We start from the raw sequence: 20,374 nt of genomic DNA on the forward strand, positions 1-20,374 counted from the left end.
AAAAATCTAGCCATAATATTATCTTTATTAATCAAAGAGTATTAATTTTTTTACTCTTAATTCTATAATTAGTTATTTTTATTGTTTTTGAGTATTTAGTTATTTTTATTGTTTTAGTATACATAATAATATTTTTAATCAAAAACATATATTGTTAGGTACATACATAATATTAAAATTAAGAATTTTAAACTAAATTAAAATTCTAATATTGAAATTAGAAAAATAAAATATATGATCATAAATATGATACCAGTAAATAACAACATGCAACATGTGTTTTTTTTAAATTAGTACTTCTTCTATCTCAAAATATAAGTCGTTTTAGGTTTATTATTTTTGTACTAAAAGTATAAACGTTTTTTTTTAATATAGTTCATCAATAGTAATATTAAGAATTACATATAAGTTTATAGACCAGACATAGAACTTTATTATTAGTAGCTAATAAAGTTTACTGATCTTTTAATGAAACAAATAAATTCATATTCTTTTGAATGAAACTAAAATTAAAAAATACAATATTAAAGTTTTCCATTTGGAGTTGATCTGGACAAAATATATAAATCTGCATAGCAGCAACTAGTCATTTGAACGTCAAAATAATAACTTATTTGAATATTTTATAATTGGATTGTTTTTTCCAACAATTTGCAATATATGACAAATACAGATGAGTTTTCACTGCTATCAGTCGATAGCATCAATAAAGGAACAAGCTGTACTATCAGATTTTATCAATCGAAAATCCACACTTGTAAATCAAGATCTAAAGTGTCCAACCAAATAAAATCAACTACCATAGTTTTATTTAGTACTAAACCCTCACAAAAAATGAACAAAAAAATTTCAAATACGGAAACAACGAGCAACAACAAAACAAAAAAGACACATTTGTTATAAAAAAACAGATTGAAATTTATTAAAGGAAAAAAAGATGAAAGAAAAAAGATATTAGAAAGTAGGAGGTAAGGGGCTAATGCTGATAATAACAGCATCGCCAAATTAAAATTAGGATTAAGAAAACTAAAAAGAAAAGAGAGAGCTAAAAGTAGGGCAAAAATTACCGATTTGTGAATTCATCGTAAATTGTTAGTAGTTAATGGAATTACAACTGATGCTATAAAAAATATAAACCGTTTTAAGTATTTTAAGGAATAATAAAAAATATTTTTTCAATTTTACCCATATTTATGTTAGATACAATATAACAATGCAAGAGAATATAATGTGAGATAAAGCATAATTTAGTTAAATAATTTTTAGTTTTTTTTTATATAATTTAGGACAATTAATTATTTCTTTAATTTTTATAAATGATATTTAAATCATTTAATTTAAAAAATACATTTCAAATTCAGGAATTTTATTTTATAAGCAAACAATAGAGCATTCTTTCATGAATTTCATATTCCATGCATTTCATATTTTATCAATCAAATCAACCATTTTAAGAATTTAAAACTCAAATCCAATCTAACAGCATAAAAAAATATATAAAAAAATAAAAACTATCATCATAATGAAATTTTAAGTATGATAATATTTTTTTATTTTAATAAATTTTATTATTATAATTAATCATAAATTTTTATATATTGTTTTATTTAATTAAATTTATAGTAGATTGAGTGGGAGCACTGAAAAATATTAAAAGAATAGTCCAACTCACATTCTGCGCATAGGTTACCAAATTTACAAGCCCAAATGTATGGCGCCAACTTTTGGCGCCAAATCCTCCCGCCATCGTTACCCGCGCCTCCTAGCGCCCTCTGTTTATAACCCAAACGAACGCGATTGAAATCACAGTTGAAACAAAATCCTATTTCTGCTTCTCTCTCTCCACCCATTCAATAAAATTCTTAAGAGAAGATCAGATCTGCAATGGTAGTCTCTTTGGGTCCTGGAAAGTTTTATGGCAGTAGCCTCCCTCGTCCTCGCATTTACACCGACGTTAAATTCAACTCAGATCGCGTAGATCCACCTGTTCCTGTCATGGAACCCTTCCTCTCCTGGGCTCAGGAGGCTCATTGGTCTATGGGCGGTCTTAACTTCAAGCGTCTCCGTCTCCAAGGCCGAATCGAGGGAAATGTAGACAAGCTTCGCAAGCACCGCGAGAAACAAGCCAAACTACCAGCCAGCAATTGCCCGAAAGACCTAAATCGTTCGATTGCAAGTGGGGTTGATGGGGAAATTGAGAATAATAGGAAAAGGGCTGGCTCTGATTCGCCGCCTCCGGCTCCGAAGGTGAATAAAAGAAGGAAATTTATGGATTTGTTTGATGAGGATAGTGAAGAGGAAGTGGAAGAGCAGCAAGAGACTGCGGAGAAGATGGGTAAGAAGAAGCCGGCGAGGAAGCTGGTGGGGGATTTTGAAATGGTGGCTGATTCGAGTGATGCAGGGATGAAGACAAGGAGAAGGAGATTAGAAGAAGGTGGTAGTGGTAATGTTGGTGTTGGTGATGTGGTGATGAAGGTGGTTGAGGAGTTGAACAGAGAAAATTCTGCAGGGGAGAAATTGAAGGGTGAAAAAAAAGTGAGAAGTAATGGGAAAAGTGGATCTAGTCCTTTGAATGGTGTTAGGAATTCACCAAGGAGAAGGGGATTAGATGAAGGTGGTAATGGTAATAGTAGTGTTGGTGCTGGTGATGTGGTGATGGAGGTGGTTGAGGAGTTGAATAGAGAAAATTCCACCGGGAAGAAATTAAGAGGTGAAAAGAAAGGGAAAAGTGAAGGGAAGGATGCGTCTCCTTTGAATGGCGTTCGGATCTCACCAAGATTGGCAAAGCAAAGATCAAGTTAGATCGTTGATTGATGGTCAGATATGTGTTATGGTGATCTTGATATAGTTCTAGTTTGTTTTTCTTCTCTTTTTTTTAATTGTAATTGTCATTTTATTTTCTGAAGTTCCTTGTATCAAGGGTTTCACTTGTCTTGAATGTACATTTCCTAATTTTGCAATGGACACCTAAATTTATGTTATTATGTTATTGTTAAGTGTATTCAACTTCATATATTCATTATATTTATTACCTTTTTCTTTTCCCTTCTCTTATTTTGCACTTTTATTCTTTTTTAAACTTTGTAAATCCTCATTTTTGGTAAATGCAAGCAGCTGTTTCATTAAAATCTCAATCATACTGCTCTCTTTCATTACTATGGTCGAAAGCTTTGGAAATGGTGCTTCAAGTAAGTGGAGTAACTTACACATCAAAACTTAAAAATTTGCGCTCATAAGCAATACAGCAAATCATTTAACAATTTCTTCACTCTTCTAATCTTTAATTTGCACAATCCTGGAATTACAAACAGAATCCCTAACCTAAATGCATCAATGCATGCATTTCTTATAGCAAGATCTTGAAACTAGATTTTTGCAGCAGTATCTATAACCTCTGCTGCAATATACCTATACCTTTTCTAATCTAATATGATTACAAAATTAGCTTAAAATTGCAAAGCCTATGGTGCAAATGAGTACCTTGCATTTCTTCCTCAAGCATCCAGCACCATGAACATTCAGATTTTAAATATTTTAATAGAAAACTCAATTTACACTTTTCCTGAAACACAACTCTTTCAAATTTTTATTTTGTTCAGGAATTCCATGGATTCTAGCCAACCTGCATGATTGTTCGGTAAATAACCTGTATGTTGATATCCTTTCCCATGGGACAATCCCAAATTCATCGTTAAATTCTTCCATTCCTTCGACAAAAAATTGCCAGACCAATGCACCTGCCCCAGCTCGTTTTCTCTTTGCAGATTTGTAGATGATGTCTAGAACAGTTTTGTAAAATCGCTCACGTTGAGATGGCTGGAAGCCCTTGCTCATGTTAGAGAATCCATATTCAGTGAAAAAAACTGGCTTATTCAGTTCATAGTGACCATCTTCAATGTGAGAAAGCATCCATTTGGATACAAATCTGAGTTTCTCTTCAAATTCTTGATCATTAAACCTAGTAAAGACAATCAATTTAATGTAGGTCAGATATACAAATCACCCATTCAGAAATATCAAGGGTATACACATACAGTTACATTGATAATAAAAAAAAGACAGCAAGGGAATATGGGATGCTTGTTTCTTCTGTTTTGCAACAGCAAGAAAAACTTAACAAAAAATGAGAAATTTAAGGCTAATTTTTCTTACTGGCTTGAGCAAATCACATGCAGAGTTAAGTGAAATGCAATGCTTACCAATGATCAGGGTATATATGAACAGTGGCAAAATCAATATCTGGGACTTTGGAGTTGCGAATGAAATCTGATCCGAGGGTTTCTGCCCAATTTTCTGGGTTCACAGTTAACCTCTTTGCATTTTTAGGACCATAAAATCCTTCCAAACCCACAGTCAGTAGATGATTCTTATCAATAGATTTCACGAAAATTGACATTTCTTCTATCCAATCCTACAATCAAATGCTGTAAAGTCAATATATGCCAAGAGATCAATCATTTAGTAGTGAGGAAGAAAAGAAAACCTCCTTATCTCATCCTCCCTGTCTCTCTCCTTTATCTCACCCATCTAAATACACACAAGAACATGCATTCATAAGGGTTATAGACAGTGCTTTCTAATTCAACCAGAAAGTATTGGCAAGGAACATTGAAAGCTTGAAAAAAAGCAGGTTTTTGGATTAAATTTCTGAAAAAATGAAAAGGTGTTTTCAAAAAAGTATATAAAGGATCGACGAGAGGGAGTTCAGCAGACATTTTCTAGTTATTAAGCAGAGGTTTCCAGCAAAATTTGCCAGTAGACACTAGGTTGAGGTCAGAACTTGACTCAATAATAGCAGTTCTCAAAGACTCAAACAAGACTCTAAAAGTTCTTCAACCTGATTCAGGGCAGAATATTATAAACTCTCTGGAAAAATTACTATTATAATAGAAGATTTTTGTAAATCAGATGGCTAAAGTCCTGCTGCACTTGTTGCTCACATGATTGTACCAGTGCAAGGAGTTAAATACTTACTTGAAGAGTGTCACCAGAAGGATCAGACCTGCAACGAGGTTCATTCATCAACTCCCATGCAAAGATGGTAGGATCATTCCTATACTCAATCCCCGTAATGGTGTTTTTTCTGGTCAGCAACGTCTGGAATGAGAATTTAAATTAGAATTGACCAAATATTGTCGAGACAAAGAGAGATACAGTAGTTTGGGATCATATATTTCACAATTATCTCAAAATGCTTTGCAAAGTGAATAGGAATGAAGTCACTTATCTAAAGGAATATTAGTTATAGCTTATAATATCAAGTATAGCTTGGATGGGAGGCATGGATTTGGTGGATATAATGGTGCATATCTAGAATGACAAAAAGTTCTAAGAGCTTTTTATTTGGAAAAAGTTGCACATCATGATTTTTCCCATGCACAAAGCACCATACAGTGGCTGAGTATAAAATGATAATCCTGTATCTAGTATAAATAATCATCTGGGACACTCAAAAGTCCCTTGGTCATGATTAAACATGAAAGTCCAATCACAAAAATTTCACATCAGAGAACATGAGGGGAAAGGAAACAAAATAACTAATGAGTTAAGAAAAGAAAGCATTGTAAGAAATTCTCTATTTAACCATTCTCTCAGTGATATGGATGAATATCTCTGTAATTCTGGAAATCATATCCAAGTGTGATATCTGAAGTTTCTTCTTCCTTTTCATATTATGATACATTAACCAATGCTCTAACTCAATTAATTAGATTCACAATTAGTCATCTACAGTTTTAAGGTACCGAGTTAATATTGCTTATTTTAATACAGAAAGATAAATCAGAAGAACCTTCAAATCACAAATAGTTGAACCTTCTTTAATACTAAACTAATGGACTCCTGCTAACATTTATCCTGTAGCATCTAGTTTCCTTTAGCCGTGGCACTCCTTAAGAGTCTAGTTACAGAATACTTTTTCTATCTTCTGCAATGCGTGAGAGTAAAATTACCCATTTCAACAAAAATACAAAGAAAGCATCCAATGCTCTAGTGAAGTCATATTTTGGATGTATAATATTTTCACCGCAAAGTAACATCCAATAAAATGCTTTTGGAAAACTGGATGATGCATTTACCTTTACATAGTGCTTGAAATATCTTTTGGTAGTTGGATCAAAGAAGAAAGAATCATTAGAAGAGCTCAAGCCAATGCCTTCTTCCCATGCCCACTTCACATACTGTGTCTTCCCACCATATGCTTTTAAGTTATTGACTAAGCTGAGAAGAAGCCTGATTCCATGCTGTCTTGCTTCTGCAATGACATGATCCAGGGCCTGCACAATCTCAGTCATTAAAACAAAGAAAGAAAATGTAAAATTGCCACCATCATCATCATTGGGGCCAGAAAATAATGGGACAACTTGTAAGAGGTCTTTATCCTTCAAAGAACAGATTTCTTTTTCTTAATGCCTTTTAATTTAATCAGTTAAGAGAGGAAAACCTAAGTATAAAATAATTAAATTTGTCTGAGCATAAACAATTTCCTTGTTGAAATCTCTTCTTAAACATAAAACCTCTTTTTTAAATAAATCTTATAACTGTGACATAGAATGGAATGATGCACCAGGATAAAAAGCAGTAATATGAAGAAAATATTATAATATGTAAACATATTTCAAAATTTATAGTTCATTCTATTTGAATAAAGATAAGAAGAGCACAAAGTATAAAGCGCAGCAAATCTTGTTAAACCTTTAATTCAATATTAAAATTATTGATATTTAATTGAACAGTAACATTATTAACTTTCTATAACCATTTTCAGGATCCTTCTTTGTTCTTTGTTCTCAGAATAAATACCTACATCTACAGTTCTCTATTGTGCTTTCCCGATTCACAACTCCAAGAGCTATATCATCTTTTATTAAAAAGATATGAAGGACAAACCTAATTAGTTGAGAACAGACATGCGCATTTAGAGTTGTAGTTGCAGTGATTGGTTATGAACTCGCTTTGATTTGGATTCAGCATCTTATTTGTAGCAATTTGCATTACAGGAGCACTTTATTATTTTAAGAACAGTAAAGCCACTAGTCATTACTGTCAATTCATGTAAATAAATTTTAAATAGAGGCAAATTCTAAGCAATACCAGAATAGGGCACAAAAATTAGAATACCAAAGCATAATGCTAACATTAACTTTATGTAAAAAACCGAACTTTGGAACTTTTCCAAATTAAAATTTTCACAGAAAAATGCGGATAACGTACAAGAGAAAAATTAAGCCAAGAAGTACAAAAAAATTATGAGTTTTCAATACCTTGAAGACCCTCTCATCAAACCGACCAGGGGAAACCTGAAGAGCATTGTAGCCACCATCATTGAAGGCCCATGTTCTACAAACAGTAAGACCCATCTTGGCACCAGCTTGCAGCATTTCACTAACCCTGGGTTTCCTTTCTTCTTCTGCAGAATGGTCCATCAACCAAAAAGAATTCCATCCATTAATATAAAAGGGGCTACCATCCACCATAAACTGAGTCCCATTTCTGGTCACAAAAGCTAACTCTGGTTCTTGACGGGAAGTAAGCTCCAAATCACCAAAAGACATGTAAATGAATGCCACACAGGAAGCAAAACCAAGAATTGGGTAAAAAAGCCCATTTCCAGCCACCATTTTTCGCAAATATTGCGTATAGGATCTGAAAAAAATGATAAAACACCAAATTCAACAAAATGTGATAGAATTCTAGGATAACCTTCTGGCTTTATTGCAAGAAATTCCCAGAATTATGGATACCCAGACGAAAATTTAGCAACTTTGACAGATAGATGCATGTAATTGCCAATTTTAAGGATACCCAGATCCCAATTTGAAAAGGATACCCCAAAAATTGACATGAAAGCTCATAGAAACATATAACAACCCTCAACGAGGCCAAGACCGCGTGATTCGAAAAGTTGCTAGCTTTTGCTCATGGTTTAAGGTTTATATGTGAAAGAAACAAGAAAAGCAAAATGCTTATGCAAGAAGGTTCAAATGAAGACCGAGAAAGAAAGGACACCTAACAAGTCACCACCATTGAAGACTGTAAGAGAGAAGAATGAAGATGGAGGTGATGGTGGGTGAGTGATTGTGAGGTGGAATGTTGGTATCAACGTGATTGGACAAACAGATCTAAGCATTTGATTATCTCTCTGTTTCCTTCAATTTTAATATTCTACTGGACAAGTTTCCAACCCCATTCAACGCTCATGGCCCCGTATCTGATAGCGCTATCTTTCAATTTTGTCTACCAAATTTAGCTCGCTAAAGAAAAAGAACTTGAAGATAATAAAAGTAAAATATTTGTAAAAATCTCAGACCTCATGTGCTCTTATATTTGTTGATTTGATTCTACAATAATATATTCCAGCTCTTAAAGCTTTTTTTAGTACAGAAGTCGCTTAGAATTGATAAATATAGCAGAAAATAATTTTAAAAAAGGGATGGGTAGATCTTAGGAGTTAGAACTGCTCGCATGTGAGGCCCGACAGTGCTCTTATATGGTATATTAGTATATTGTTTTTGTTTTTCACTTTTCCTTTTCCCCTTCTCTCTCCCTCTTTTTAGTTTTTACTAAATGATGGTCCTCATCTCACGCATATGTCTAATCTAGTCTTGTGAATAGCACCATCTAGATACATTTATAATTACATCCTTGATATGTCATCAACAAAATAAAAATTATTTAAAAGTTTTTCAAGGAAATTAAAGTCATTTCACCACATTTACAAGGTGGTTGTACTAGTCATGAATTGTGTCAAAAATATTTTTCGATGTATTGCAATTTAAGGAGAATTACACATTTATAAATAAAGTAATTGCAATATTATATTTTGTTCTCTACAATGGATCATTGTGGGCTACCATTATAATCGTATTTGAGTTCTTGTTGGTAGGTGGTGCAATGTTATTAATTTATTGGTAGATATGGGAAATGGGGGCTGCCATGGTCATGTTAGAATATATATATATATATGATTGTTGTATCATGAACACCATTATACCAATATGAGTCTTTTTCAAGCAGAATATTAATTGAATGGTTCTTTGCTCTTTGGAGAAGTTTCAGTCTAAACCAAAATTGAAATGATTCCTTTCTTTTCATCATCATCATACTCTTCTTTCATCTAACTAATTATTATATAGAATCATTTAAATTAGTTCATATTTGTTGGTTCTCAAAACTAATGATGTTAAGCTTTTCAAAATACAAATTACATTGTTGTTTTTCTTTTAAGTTTCCCTCATTGATTACTTATTAATTAGGTTGGTATATGGACATAATTTGTATGACTCAAACAGTCTTTGAACTTTTTTGTTTTTAATAAAACAAATATTTGTGGATAAATTTTTGATTTATCGCTATTATTTTATATTTGTTTGGAATAAAGTATTTGTTCAAAATTTCAAGTAATAGTCTTTTTTTGAAATTAGTTTTTGGAGGGTGAATTAGATTCAATTTACTCTGTTAATATGATAAGTATCATAATCTATCTTAGATCCGGTTTTATTATTATGGACTGAGGACCGCAACGCTACGATCCTGCAGGAAGGAGGCAGTGTCTCCCATCAGAACTAAAGAGGTCAGTACATCTTATAAAGTGTCTTAACTCGGAACGTGAATACCTAACCGGTGGCCCGAACTGAGGAGGGCAGTGACTGACCACCTAATACTCCCCTTTTTTTCTGCTAAAAAAAAAAATGTATTTACCTACAAAATTCAAACATGAAATCGTATTAGGCAGAGGCGAATTTATATTTGTCCCATTGAAACACGAAATCGTGTAATATTTTCATTGATGGATAGACTTTGTATTTATTAGGGTAGGTCCAAAATGGCATGCATACGATACGAAAGTGCCGACATATTTCAAGGTTTATCTTTTTTTTTTTTTTTTTTTTTTTTAAAATTTTATTTTTAGTTTTGGGGTAAAAATTACTGCAACAAAAATTATTTATAATATAATAAAAACATAAAAACAAAAATATTGTTGTCGTCCAAACAATGAAGATTAAGGGCAGACAAATGATCAAATTCACTCCGATGATATAGGCGTAAATCATGGAAGCAAACGCTGACCTATCATCTTATTTTATTTCCAAAGAATGAATACTGTAATATGCTCCATTTATCCAAAAATATAAATTATTTAGATTTTCACATAGAAATTAAAGAAGTAATCGACGCAGGCTGTGGAAACGTATACTTGGACATGTGGAAAGAGTTTTCGGGTATGATCTCCACTAAATGCGTAGACTTGAGCATGTGAAAAGAGCTTTCGGATTCGATTTCCACTAAATGCATCTGCAGAGAAAAGCGAGGAGTATTAATTGTAACTAAACCCCAAGACAGATTAGACGGTCTTTGGTAATGCCTTCCAGATATCGGTGGTTTACATTAAAAAAAAAAAAAAGTAATCAGTTCTCTTAAATTAATCTCTGTCTCAACATATATTTAAAGTTTTTAGATGAAATTTAAAAAAAAAAGAAGTAATTCTCATAAATTATAATAAAATCTAAAGCAATTTGACAAAATTACTTTATCTCAAAATTAACTAAAGATGACTTGTAAATATAGTTATTATATCTAATATAATAACAGTAATATTGAAAAATATAATTTATTACTTTTTAAAATATTCAAAATAAATAAATTTAATATAACAAAAGTAATGTTGAAAAATATAATTTATTACTTTTTAAAATACTTTAAAAACAAATAACGCACATAAAGAGTAAATACCTAAATTGCATTTTATTATAATTATATTTAAATCAAACTTAAGCCCTTAAATACTCCAATGATCAATTTTCATAATAATTGAATAAAAAAATAAAAGAAAGTGCAAACCACTCATCTAGCTATAGTCAAACTAACCCATCTCAGGTTAAGTGAAAATATCCGTATTACTAAAATAAAAAGCAAAACTAAGGGTATTTTGAACAGTTTCATAATATATTTCTTAGCAGCGCCAATCATAAATTTTTTCTAAATAAATAAATAAAGCTAAATGATAGTCTAAAACAAAACTGGAGTACGTTCCAAACATGAGATTTTGTGTTTGGTGACCAATTCCTCCGAGTGATTGCGCATAACACGTAAATTGAGCAAACGTTTGACAACTTGCTTCATTGAAGGACGTTTATATTGCTTCATTTCTATGCAATGCATTGCCAGCTTTGTAAGCTCAGCACCATCTTTAGGATCGAATCCTGGATATGCCTTTAAGCTGCAATCAACAAGTGAATACCCACGCTGGCTGGAGCCTTCCTCGGATGATGTTGAATGATATTGGCTCCTAGCCCACTCCCGAATGAAGGTAGCGTCATTCTTTATGTCTTCTTCTGTGCATATTTTTTTGGATATCAGGCCCAACAGAACAATACCGTATGCATACACATCACTTTCTTCTGTCCATGTACCTGTCCATGCATACTCAAAGTTACATCTTGCCTGAACTGATAATCTTTCAAAACATAAACAGATTTAAAAGCAAAGTTCAGCTATTTATTTCAGATCAAAAGACAAACATGCGATGGGACGTTGCTTCAAATGCTTATGCCCTTGGCTTCTGAATTGACTTCTCTATAACAATATTTAAAACCTTAAGTTGCAGTCGGTCGGTATTCAAAGTTTAACACTCTTATTTTGTATTGAGGTGGGGTAAACTCTTGTTTTACTGCTCTCAGATACAACTTTTCTGGGCCATTAGATAATCAAAATTCGAAAGAACAAACATTATGCCACTCGGATGACATACCTCCCTGGATTAAACATGGATCCATGTAGCCAAAACAACCACGTAAATACATGTTTCTGTCAAATCTCATATTAAGAATGATTCCACCAGTAAGCATCCCAAAGTCAAATAATTTTGGGGTGTATTCCTGCATATCAAAGCATTTTATGTTACAAATTTTGTGTATAAACACTTCAGGGAGAAAAAAAATGAGCTGCATTCCTTATATGGGCCGCATCTATGTTGCGAACTAGACACGACTCATACGGCAGATTGCGAATATGTAAGAACTTGAGGAGGCAGGCAAATTCATATGCAACCTTAATTCTGTGAAGCCAAGTAAAGCAACCTACGATTGAAAAATAACTGTTTCATAAATATAACAGTGACTGAAAATAATTGCTCCAAAATAGATCTTCTGATCCTAGCAACATAAAACAGAAGTTTCAGCTTACTACATCATCAAAATGTAAGTCAAATGTAAATAAATTAGTATACGCTTCTGACATTCTGGCCATGAGTTATCCAAAGTATTTATCATGAATTCAAATGTAGCAAAAAAAGTACAGGGATTCTACAAGGGCAAGGATTACTCAATTTAACTGCCTTCTTTTAAAGTCTAATCACACAAAAATCATCTAAGGGGTTACTTATGCTTGGTTTTATTATAAATATCAACAGTCACTTGTAATCAATAACAAGTCAGCATACTTCTGTGTAAAAAGAATTATTATGGTAATATACAGTAAACAAAAGAAGTCAAAACTATGTACCTTTAGGTGCAAGTTCGTATACAGAACCCAGTGGATCCAGGTCATAAACAGTACCAAGTTGCTGTTCGTCATAGCAGTATCCAACCAACTTTACCAAGTTTGGATGACCAATCAACTTTGGATGCTGAAGCAATTCAATCTCATCCTAATAGGTGAGTAAAGCATTAGGCAAGTTTTCTTAAGAAAGAGAATAAAACTGAAAAAACAGAAGACACATTGTTAAGCAACATACCCTCACCCTGCCTTCATTATCACCTTCAAAAACCTTATACATTTCAGGATATTCCCATATCTTAACTATCACCTTTCTTTCATTGATCTTCCCCCAAAACAATTTTCCAAATTGGAATTTCCTTCACTAAATCCATTGGTGAACATTTTTAGTTCTTCATAAGAAAATACTTTAATCTTCTCATATTCTGCACGTGAAGATCTTTTGCCTAGGCAGGTCATATAATAGGAATCAATGTATAGAAAACTTATATTTATTTAAACAAGGGTATCCTTTCAAGCCACCTAGCCACAAAAGCAACTACGTAAATATTCGCATGTCTATTCTTTTAAGTTTCACATGTAAAAGGATAAAAGTTGAACAATAGTTACTCTTGCATGCTTTGATCCTCTACCTTTTGGTTTAATCCTGTCTCTAGTAATTCCTAAATTATCTTCTGTTTCTTTCATGAGTAGTTGGAGCATAACAATTCCGTAACTGTGTATTTCAGCTGCTTTAGTAATGTTTTGGCCTGTCAAAATAATGTAAGTGTCATTTTTTAATTTTTTTTTTCAAAGTAGCGTTTCTATATTAGAGATACATAGTTGCAGTTTATTTTACCATAACTGTCTGCTTCCGGAGCTGCATAAGCAGGGCTAACAACATTAGGAGGTTTTCCCATTGACTTGATTGAACCAAAGTCGCATAGCTTGATGTTTCCTTGATCATCAAGCATGATATTTGATGTCTTCAAATCATACCATATGATATTGTGAAGCTAATTGGTTACTTGAGTCCAAGTGAACAAAAAGAAGATTCTGAGTTCGTGATATTAGAATTTCTGCCAAAATGTCTAACCGATACTTATCTAGGTAATCCTCCAAATTTATTTTAATAGAAATGCCAACATATTCTTTACTTAAATTAGATTTTAGTAGCGTATCTTTGCTGTAGTTTGGACTCTTTTTATTATTTTGCTCATTTTGAAATGTACAGAACTTCAATGGACTGCTACAGTAAAAGTATTGCAACAATATGAGATTTGATGTCTTCAAATCATACCATATGAGATTTGCTTGGTGGTGATGGATATAAGACTTATCCATTTGTTATTTGTTACAATACTTTTACTGTAGCAGTCTATTGAAGTTCTGTACATTTCAAAATGAGCAAGATAATAAAAATAGAGTCCAAACTAAGGCAAAGATACGCTACTAAGTAATATAATTTAAGTAAAGAACATGTTGGCATTTCTATTAAAATAAATTTGGAGGATTACCTAGATAAGTATCGGTTAGACATTTTGGCAGAAATTCTAATATCAAGAACTCAGAATCTTCTTTTTGTTCACTTGGACTCAAGTAACCAATTAGCTTCACAATATCGTATGGTATGATTTGACGACATCAAATATCATGCTTGAAGATCAAGGAAACGTCAAGCTATGCGACTTTGGTTCAATCAAATCAATGGGAAAACCTCCTGATGTTGTTTTCCCTATTTATGCAGCTCCGGAAGCAGACAGTTATGGTAAAATAAACTGCAACTATGTATCTCATATAGAAATGCTACTTTGAAAAAATAAAAAATAAAAAATGACACTTACATTATTTTGACAGGCCAAAACATTACTAAAGCAGCTGACATATACAGTTACGGAATTGCTATGCTCCAACTACTCATGAAAGAAACAGAAGATAATTTAGGAATTACTAGAGACAGGATTAAACCAAAAGGTAGAGGATCAAAGCATGCAAGAGTAACTATTGTTGAAAGAGGTCAGAGAGAGAGAAAGAAGAGGCCATCTAGTTAGCAAGACATTCATAGATGAAGGATGCAGTGATATTGAGGCTATAAACATAACAAATTTGGCATTAGAATGCACAGAGCTTCAATCAAGTAAACGTCCAACTATTGATGTTCTTGCTAGGTTGCAAAAATTACAAGAGCCAGAAGTAAGAACTCTTTTTCAACCTAAAAATCTCATATCAAGAATGATTCCACCAGTAAGCATCCCAAAGTCAAATAATTTTGGGGTGTATTCCTGCATATCAAAGCATTTTTTATGTTACAAATTTTGTGTATAAACACTTTAGGGAGAAAAAAAATGAGCTGCATTCCTTATATGGGCCGCATCTATGTTGCGAACTAGACATGACTCATACGGCGGATTGCGAATATGTAAGAACTTGAGGAGGCAGGCAAATTCATATGCAACCTTAATTCTGTGAAGCCAAGTAAAGCAACCTACGATTGAAAAATAACTGTTTCATAAATATAACAGTGGCTGAAAATAATTGCTCCAAAATAGATCTTCTGATCCTAGCAACATAAAACAGAAGTTTCAGCTTACTACATCATCAAAATGTAAGTCAAATGTAAATAAATTAGTATACGTTTCTGACATTCTGGCCATGAGTTATCCAAAGTATTTATCATGAATTCAAATGTAGCACAAAAAGTACAGGGATTCTACAAGGGCAAGGATTACTCAATTTAACTGCCTTCTTTTAAAGTCTAATCACACAAAAATCATCTAAGGGGTTACTTATGCTTGGTTTTATTATAAATATCAACAGTCACTTGTAATCAATAACAAGTCAGCATACTTCTGTGTAAAAAGAATTATTATGGTAACATAGAGTAAACAAAAGAAGTCAAAACTATGTACCTTTAGGTGCAAGTTCGTATATAGAACCCAGTGGATCCAGGTCATAAACAGTACCGAGTTGCTGTTTGTCATAGCAGTATCCGACCAACTTTACCAAGTTTGGATGACCAATCAACTTTGGATGCTGAAGTAATTCAATTTCATCCTAAAAGGCGAGTAAAGCATTAGGCAAGTTTTCTTAAGAAAGAGAATAAAACTGAAAAAAACAGAAGACACATTGTTAAGCAACATACCCTCAACCTGCCTTCATTATCACCTTCAAAAACCTTATACATTTCAGGATATTCCCATATCTTAACTGTCACCTTTCTTTCATTGATCTTCCCCCGAAACAATTTTCCAAATTGGAATTTCCCCCATGAGATTTCCTTCACTAAATCCATTGGTGAACATTTTTAGTTCTTCATAAGAAAATACTTTAATCTTCTCATATTCTGCACCTGAAGATCTTTTGCCTAGGCAGGTTATATAATAGAAATCAATGATCAGTGTATAGAAAACTTATATTTATTTAAACAAGGGTATCCTTTCAAGCCACCTAGCCACAAACGCAACTAGGTAAATATTCGCATGTCTATTCTTTTAAGTTTCACATGTGAAAGGATAAAAGTTGAACAGTTGATATACAAACCGCCAGTTTAAATTTAAACACTGAATCATAAAAAAATATATGCACATAACTTGCTTGCATACATAAGGACAGATGTTGCTAAGATAATTAAACAGTGGGAGAAAATCAATATAAAAGAATCAATGCAATAAAAACAAAGTAATTGGAAGGGAAAAAGAAAAAACATTTCTAAGACCAAAAACTTTTGACAATTAACAAGCTTAAAGAATCACAGTTCTTAATTATGAAATCTTCCTTCAATTGAAAATTTGTAACCTTTGGGTCACCATACAGGATAGCTAAGCTAGGTTTCTAGAAATATTTGAAGTGGCAAATTTTGAATTACATTTTCAATCAAAAGCAAAGAAGTGTCCTTAAAAGTAACCAATTACCAGAATCACTTGCTAAATTGCACTTTAGGACACAAAAACATCTTCCATTTCCCTGCATAATGCATGATCCTATTATTAAACAGTAAACATAAGAACAGAAATTGCATGTTGATTGTGAATATTGCTCACCTGCTGGACCGTGATTAGGGCCACCCTTATCTCTATATGATAGCCGTTTGAGATTAATGGATTTAGAGAAATATTCCCATCGCCATGCAGGAATTAGCTTAGATTCCTTCTCTGTCCATCAAAAGGCACGTAAATCTCTTAAAAAGCTATAGTATAACTTTGTATATATTGGCAATTAAAAGTGCAACGTTAAACGAGAATAATGAAACTGGAATAAATACAGAATTGATAATCATCTTTACAAGAACATAATTATACCATTTATAAGACAACAATAAATAATCCATAATTTGTGATAGCAAATTTTAAAACAAGCAGTTCTTTTGGAACGGATATAATACAATTAACTAAAAAGGCAACCCCACAAGCTCAAAAGAAAAAAATAGACTATCCCATTCTTGACCCATTAAACTAATGATAACATGATACAAAGGTCTGATAAATGATATGAAGTACCTGATCTGTTATCTGTTCTCAGAACAATTTCATCATCACCAAGTATCTTGTGAATATTCAGTTCATTAGAATGACGACGAACTATGCACAAATTCTGCAAATATCTAACAACTTGCTTCATTGTTGGGCGCTTCTGGGGATGATACTGCATGCATTTTATTGCCAGCTTTGCAACTTTAACTCCATCACTAGAATAAAAATATGGTTCGAACTCTAGGCTTTGATGCACAACCGAAGATTTGTGCTCACTAAAGCTCATCATTGAGTTTTGTGGTTTATGTTTATTCTCGGTCAATTCACTTTCTTCTTCGGGGATTCTTTTGCTTATCAAAGCCAACAGTAGAACACCATATGAAAAAACGTCAGATTTATCTGACCATTCACCTGCAGATGTCAAGGCGACTAATATGATCAAAGATTGCAAAAATAGAAACTGAACTGACACTACAACGACATATAAAGACAACCAATGCATATGATATCTCAATGGCGAGATCTTTAGATTGGTCAAAAGAAATATAGGCCTACATTGCACAAAGGTTGGCTCGGAAGATCTGAAGGCATTAAAACAAGAGTTTCAGCGAGTGGCCTAATCACAGGGATTACGAAATTCCTTTTATCATTATTTTGTTGAAATGGCTGTCCTACAAAAAATCGATACAAGCAGTACAGTCACATAGTTGATGCCGACACCATTGGATGGGACTGTTCCTTGAAATTTATGTAGATAGTTAAGACATGCCCCGAGGTTCGAAACTAAATAGTGCATAATAATAAAATCACATATCTATCTAAACAAGCATCATTAGAAAGGTTTGCACCAAAGATTTTCAGGTTTCACAACCACAAGTTCTCTGGAGTTTGCAAGCTTTAGCTTGATACATGCAACACTAACAAGTAACTCCCATAAAAATTTCTTAAGTTGTGACCCCTCTTGCTTTGGTTCTATTGTTCAGCAACTAATTACTTGATAATAATATTGCAGGAAAAAAAAAAAAAAAAGAAAAAGAAAACCAAGTTAAGATGAAACTCAGTGTGACAGCAGCAATAAGAAAATTGCACCATATATACCAGCATGCTAGCATACAGCCAGAGAGTGAATTATAATTTTTAGCAATCACATGCAGAAGCCAGGCAAATGAGATGAGGGGTAAATAATAAAGCATCTCAACATAAGAAATTTTTGCTCTTATGGGATGTTAACCTTTATGAGGCTATAGAAGGAAAAAGAAGTACCTCGATGTGCAACAACTGGATCAACATAGCCGTGACACCCTTCTAGATATTGATTCACAATGTGTCTTCTATCAGTAAGAATTCCACCAGAAAGCATACTGTAGTCAATTAGCACTGGCTTATAATCCTACAAGTCAAAACAAACTCTAGATGTTATAGAACTGTCAATAAAACATTTTAGAGAGAAAACAAGTTTCCAAATCCAAAAGGGAAATAGAAGAAAGACAATGACCTCATTAAGCAATATATGAGCAGCATGTATATTGCGAATCAGACATGGCATATATGGAGGATTCTCAGCATGCATGAATTCCAGTAAGGAAGCAAATCCAAGAGCAACCTTGATCCTCTGTTCCCAAGTAAAACTATCTGGAAATGCAAACAAGCTTTCTTTAATGCAAAAAAAAAAAAAAAAAAAAAAAAAAAAAAAAGAAATTCTGATAAACAGTAATCAGTAACTGAATAAAAAATGACCTTTTTCGAGGAGATTATGCACTGAATTGACTGTCTTCAGATGATAAATAATGGCCAGAATTTTGGAATCTGTGGAGACGCCGCGCAACTTTGCCAAGCTTGGATGAGACTCAGTTTTTATGAAATGCTCGAGTAACTGAGTTTCATCCTGTAAAATTAGGATGTAGCATTAAAATATACCATACAATAATATATATATATATATATATATATATATATATATATATATATATATATATATATAAGTTGGTTAAAGGATTCATTTGAAAGATAACGTTTTCATCTTTGTTCAATATGAATCAAAATGTTTATTTTGGACTCCAATTAATTCAATTTGAAGGTATGTAAATCAAATTCTATGTAAATTAAAAATGAATTATTCCTTCAAATTACAGAACATGTGGTAAAAGCTTAAGCTAATCATAAGAACTCACAGAAAATCGACTTTGATTGTCGCCAGGGCGCATTTCATATTTGCCTTCATCTCTCCATATTTTCACCGTGACTTCTTCTTCGCGAGAAGTTCCCCGATAAATTTCACCAAATTGAAAATCTCCGATTTTATTATCTTCATGAAATTCATTTGTAATTTTGGCTAATGCTTTTGCTGCAAATCCGGATCTCAGCAGGAGGTAACCCTTAACTGCCAAACAATAAAATATTGAATATCTAATAACTCAGCGAACTTGTTATCATGTCATAAAATCAGAATTACATTAAAATTTTGCATAAAAATTCGTTTAACTATAGCAATAAGAAACAAATTCAGTGAAAACAGCACATCAATGTTTATCGTAACTAAGAAAAAGACCGCAGATTGAGAAGGTACCAAGCAGTTACCTTCTTTCTTTTTGACTGTAACCATTGTGGGTTAATCTCTCGTCAATCTCTGGCTAGGTTTGAGCTTTATGTCATGTATCAAGCTGGAGAATCGCGCGAAGGTTTTCTCTTTTCTTTTTTTAATCCGAGGACAGAGGAAAATAAGAGCTGAAGCAGATGTAACCCTAACGTTCGAGATTTATATGCCATATTTACTTATAGGGTATTTATCAAACCGTTTAAACCGTCCAAATCGAATTTAAATCAATCCAAATTGATCCAAACTGCATTTTTTAAAATTGATGGTTTAATTTAATTTTATTAAATTTAAAAACTAAACTTTTGATTCAGTTTACAATTTTAGCCTCAAAGCCGTTTAAACCGAATCAACCCGCCATATATGTTTGAACTTTTAAATTCAATTCAATTTTTTGAATGATTTCCTCTGTATTGATTAATTTATATTGGATAGTAAATTATGAGATTAGTTTATATTGGATAATAAATTGAATAATGTTTTTTTATTGTTAGATAAATTATATAATTATTTTATAAAATATTCAAAATATTAAAGATTCATGTAAAATTAGATGAATATATATGTAGTGAAATGAGCCGAAAATTTAATTTCGTAAAATTTTCATTTAAAAATTAAATTTCAAATTCGACCAATGAGATTATACAATAAAATATTTTATTATTGCTAAACTAGACCTGTAGATCAATTTGAATTTTCTGAAAACCAAGTGAAAAATCCATAAACCGAGCAAAAAATCGAGTCAAATCTCTGATTTGAACCAAATCGATTCGAATCAAATCGAAATAGTCTACAAACCAGCCCTTTCCTTTTTCTTTCCTTTTTTCTTCTTTCTTCT

The 20,374-nt window shown here is 32.6% G+C and overlaps 3 protein-coding genes across 3 annotated transcripts; 1 reads left to right on the forward strand and 2 right to left on the reverse strand.

Moving 5' to 3' along the window:
* The first annotated feature begins 1,789 nt into the window (after window positions 1–1,789).
* Window positions 1,790–2,981, forward strand: LOC149497960 (microtubule-associated protein). Its single transcript, XM_089719069.1, has one exon. The coding sequence runs from the start codon at window positions 1,885–1,887 to the stop codon at window positions 2,800–2,802; it is 918 nt and encodes a 305-aa protein (XP_089575195.1). The 5' UTR covers window positions 1,790–1,884; the 3' UTR covers window positions 2,803–2,981.
* A 259-nt stretch (window positions 2,982–3,240) lies between these two features.
* LOC149497961 (mannan endo-1,4-beta-mannosidase 2-like) lies at window positions 3,241–8,452 on the reverse strand. Its single transcript, XM_089719068.1, has 6 exons — window positions 8,309–8,452; window positions 7,263–7,644; window positions 6,078–6,275; window positions 4,975–5,097; window positions 4,200–4,411; window positions 3,241–3,958 (listed from the first exon to the last, which is right to left on the reverse strand). The coding sequence occupies exons 1-6, from the start codon at window positions 8,311–8,313 to the stop codon at window positions 3,547–3,549; spliced, it is 1,332 nt and encodes a 443-aa protein (XP_089575194.1). The 5' UTR covers window positions 8,314–8,452; the 3' UTR covers window positions 3,241–3,546.
* A 2,401-nt stretch (window positions 8,453–10,853) lies between these two features.
* On the reverse strand, window positions 10,854–19,713 carry LOC105647044 (uncharacterized). The gene is given in 14 exon segments (XM_089719033.1): window positions 10,854–11,411; window positions 11,750–11,876; window positions 11,944–12,077; window positions 12,502–12,646; window positions 15,617–15,739; window positions 15,741–15,838; window positions 16,386–16,454; window positions 16,515–16,625; window positions 16,971–17,354; window positions 18,207–18,333; window positions 18,439–18,575; window positions 18,681–18,828; window positions 19,115–19,323; window positions 19,521–19,713. Coding segments are annotated over 14 exon segments (2,241 nt in total). The 5' UTR covers window positions 19,546–19,713; the 3' UTR covers window positions 10,854–11,007.
* Window positions 19,714–20,374: the final 661 nt, after the last annotated feature.

The sequence above is a fragment of the Jatropha curcas genome, chromosome 3 (genome assembly GCF_041381405.1).
Source record: "Jatropha curcas cultivar XTBG-Jc1 chromosome 3, XTBG_Jcur_1.0, whole genome shotgun sequence".
Taxonomy (NCBI): Eukaryota; Viridiplantae; Streptophyta; class Magnoliopsida; order Malpighiales; family Euphorbiaceae; genus Jatropha; species Jatropha curcas.

Coding starts and splice junctions, on each gene's coding strand:
- LOC149497961 (XM_089719068.1), bottom strand. Junction 6,276..7,262: donor TTGATGAGAGGGTCTTCAAG/GTATTGAAAACT, acceptor GAGATTGTGCAG/GCCCTGGATCATGTCATTGC. Junction 5,098..6,077: donor ATTTCAAGCACTATGTAAAG/GTAAATGCATCA, acceptor TTCTCATTCCAG/ACGTTGCTGACCAGAAAAAA.
- LOC149497960 (XM_089719069.1), top strand. CDS start 1,885: ATGGTAGTCTCTTTGGGTCCTGGAAAGTTTTATGGCAGTAGCCTCCCT.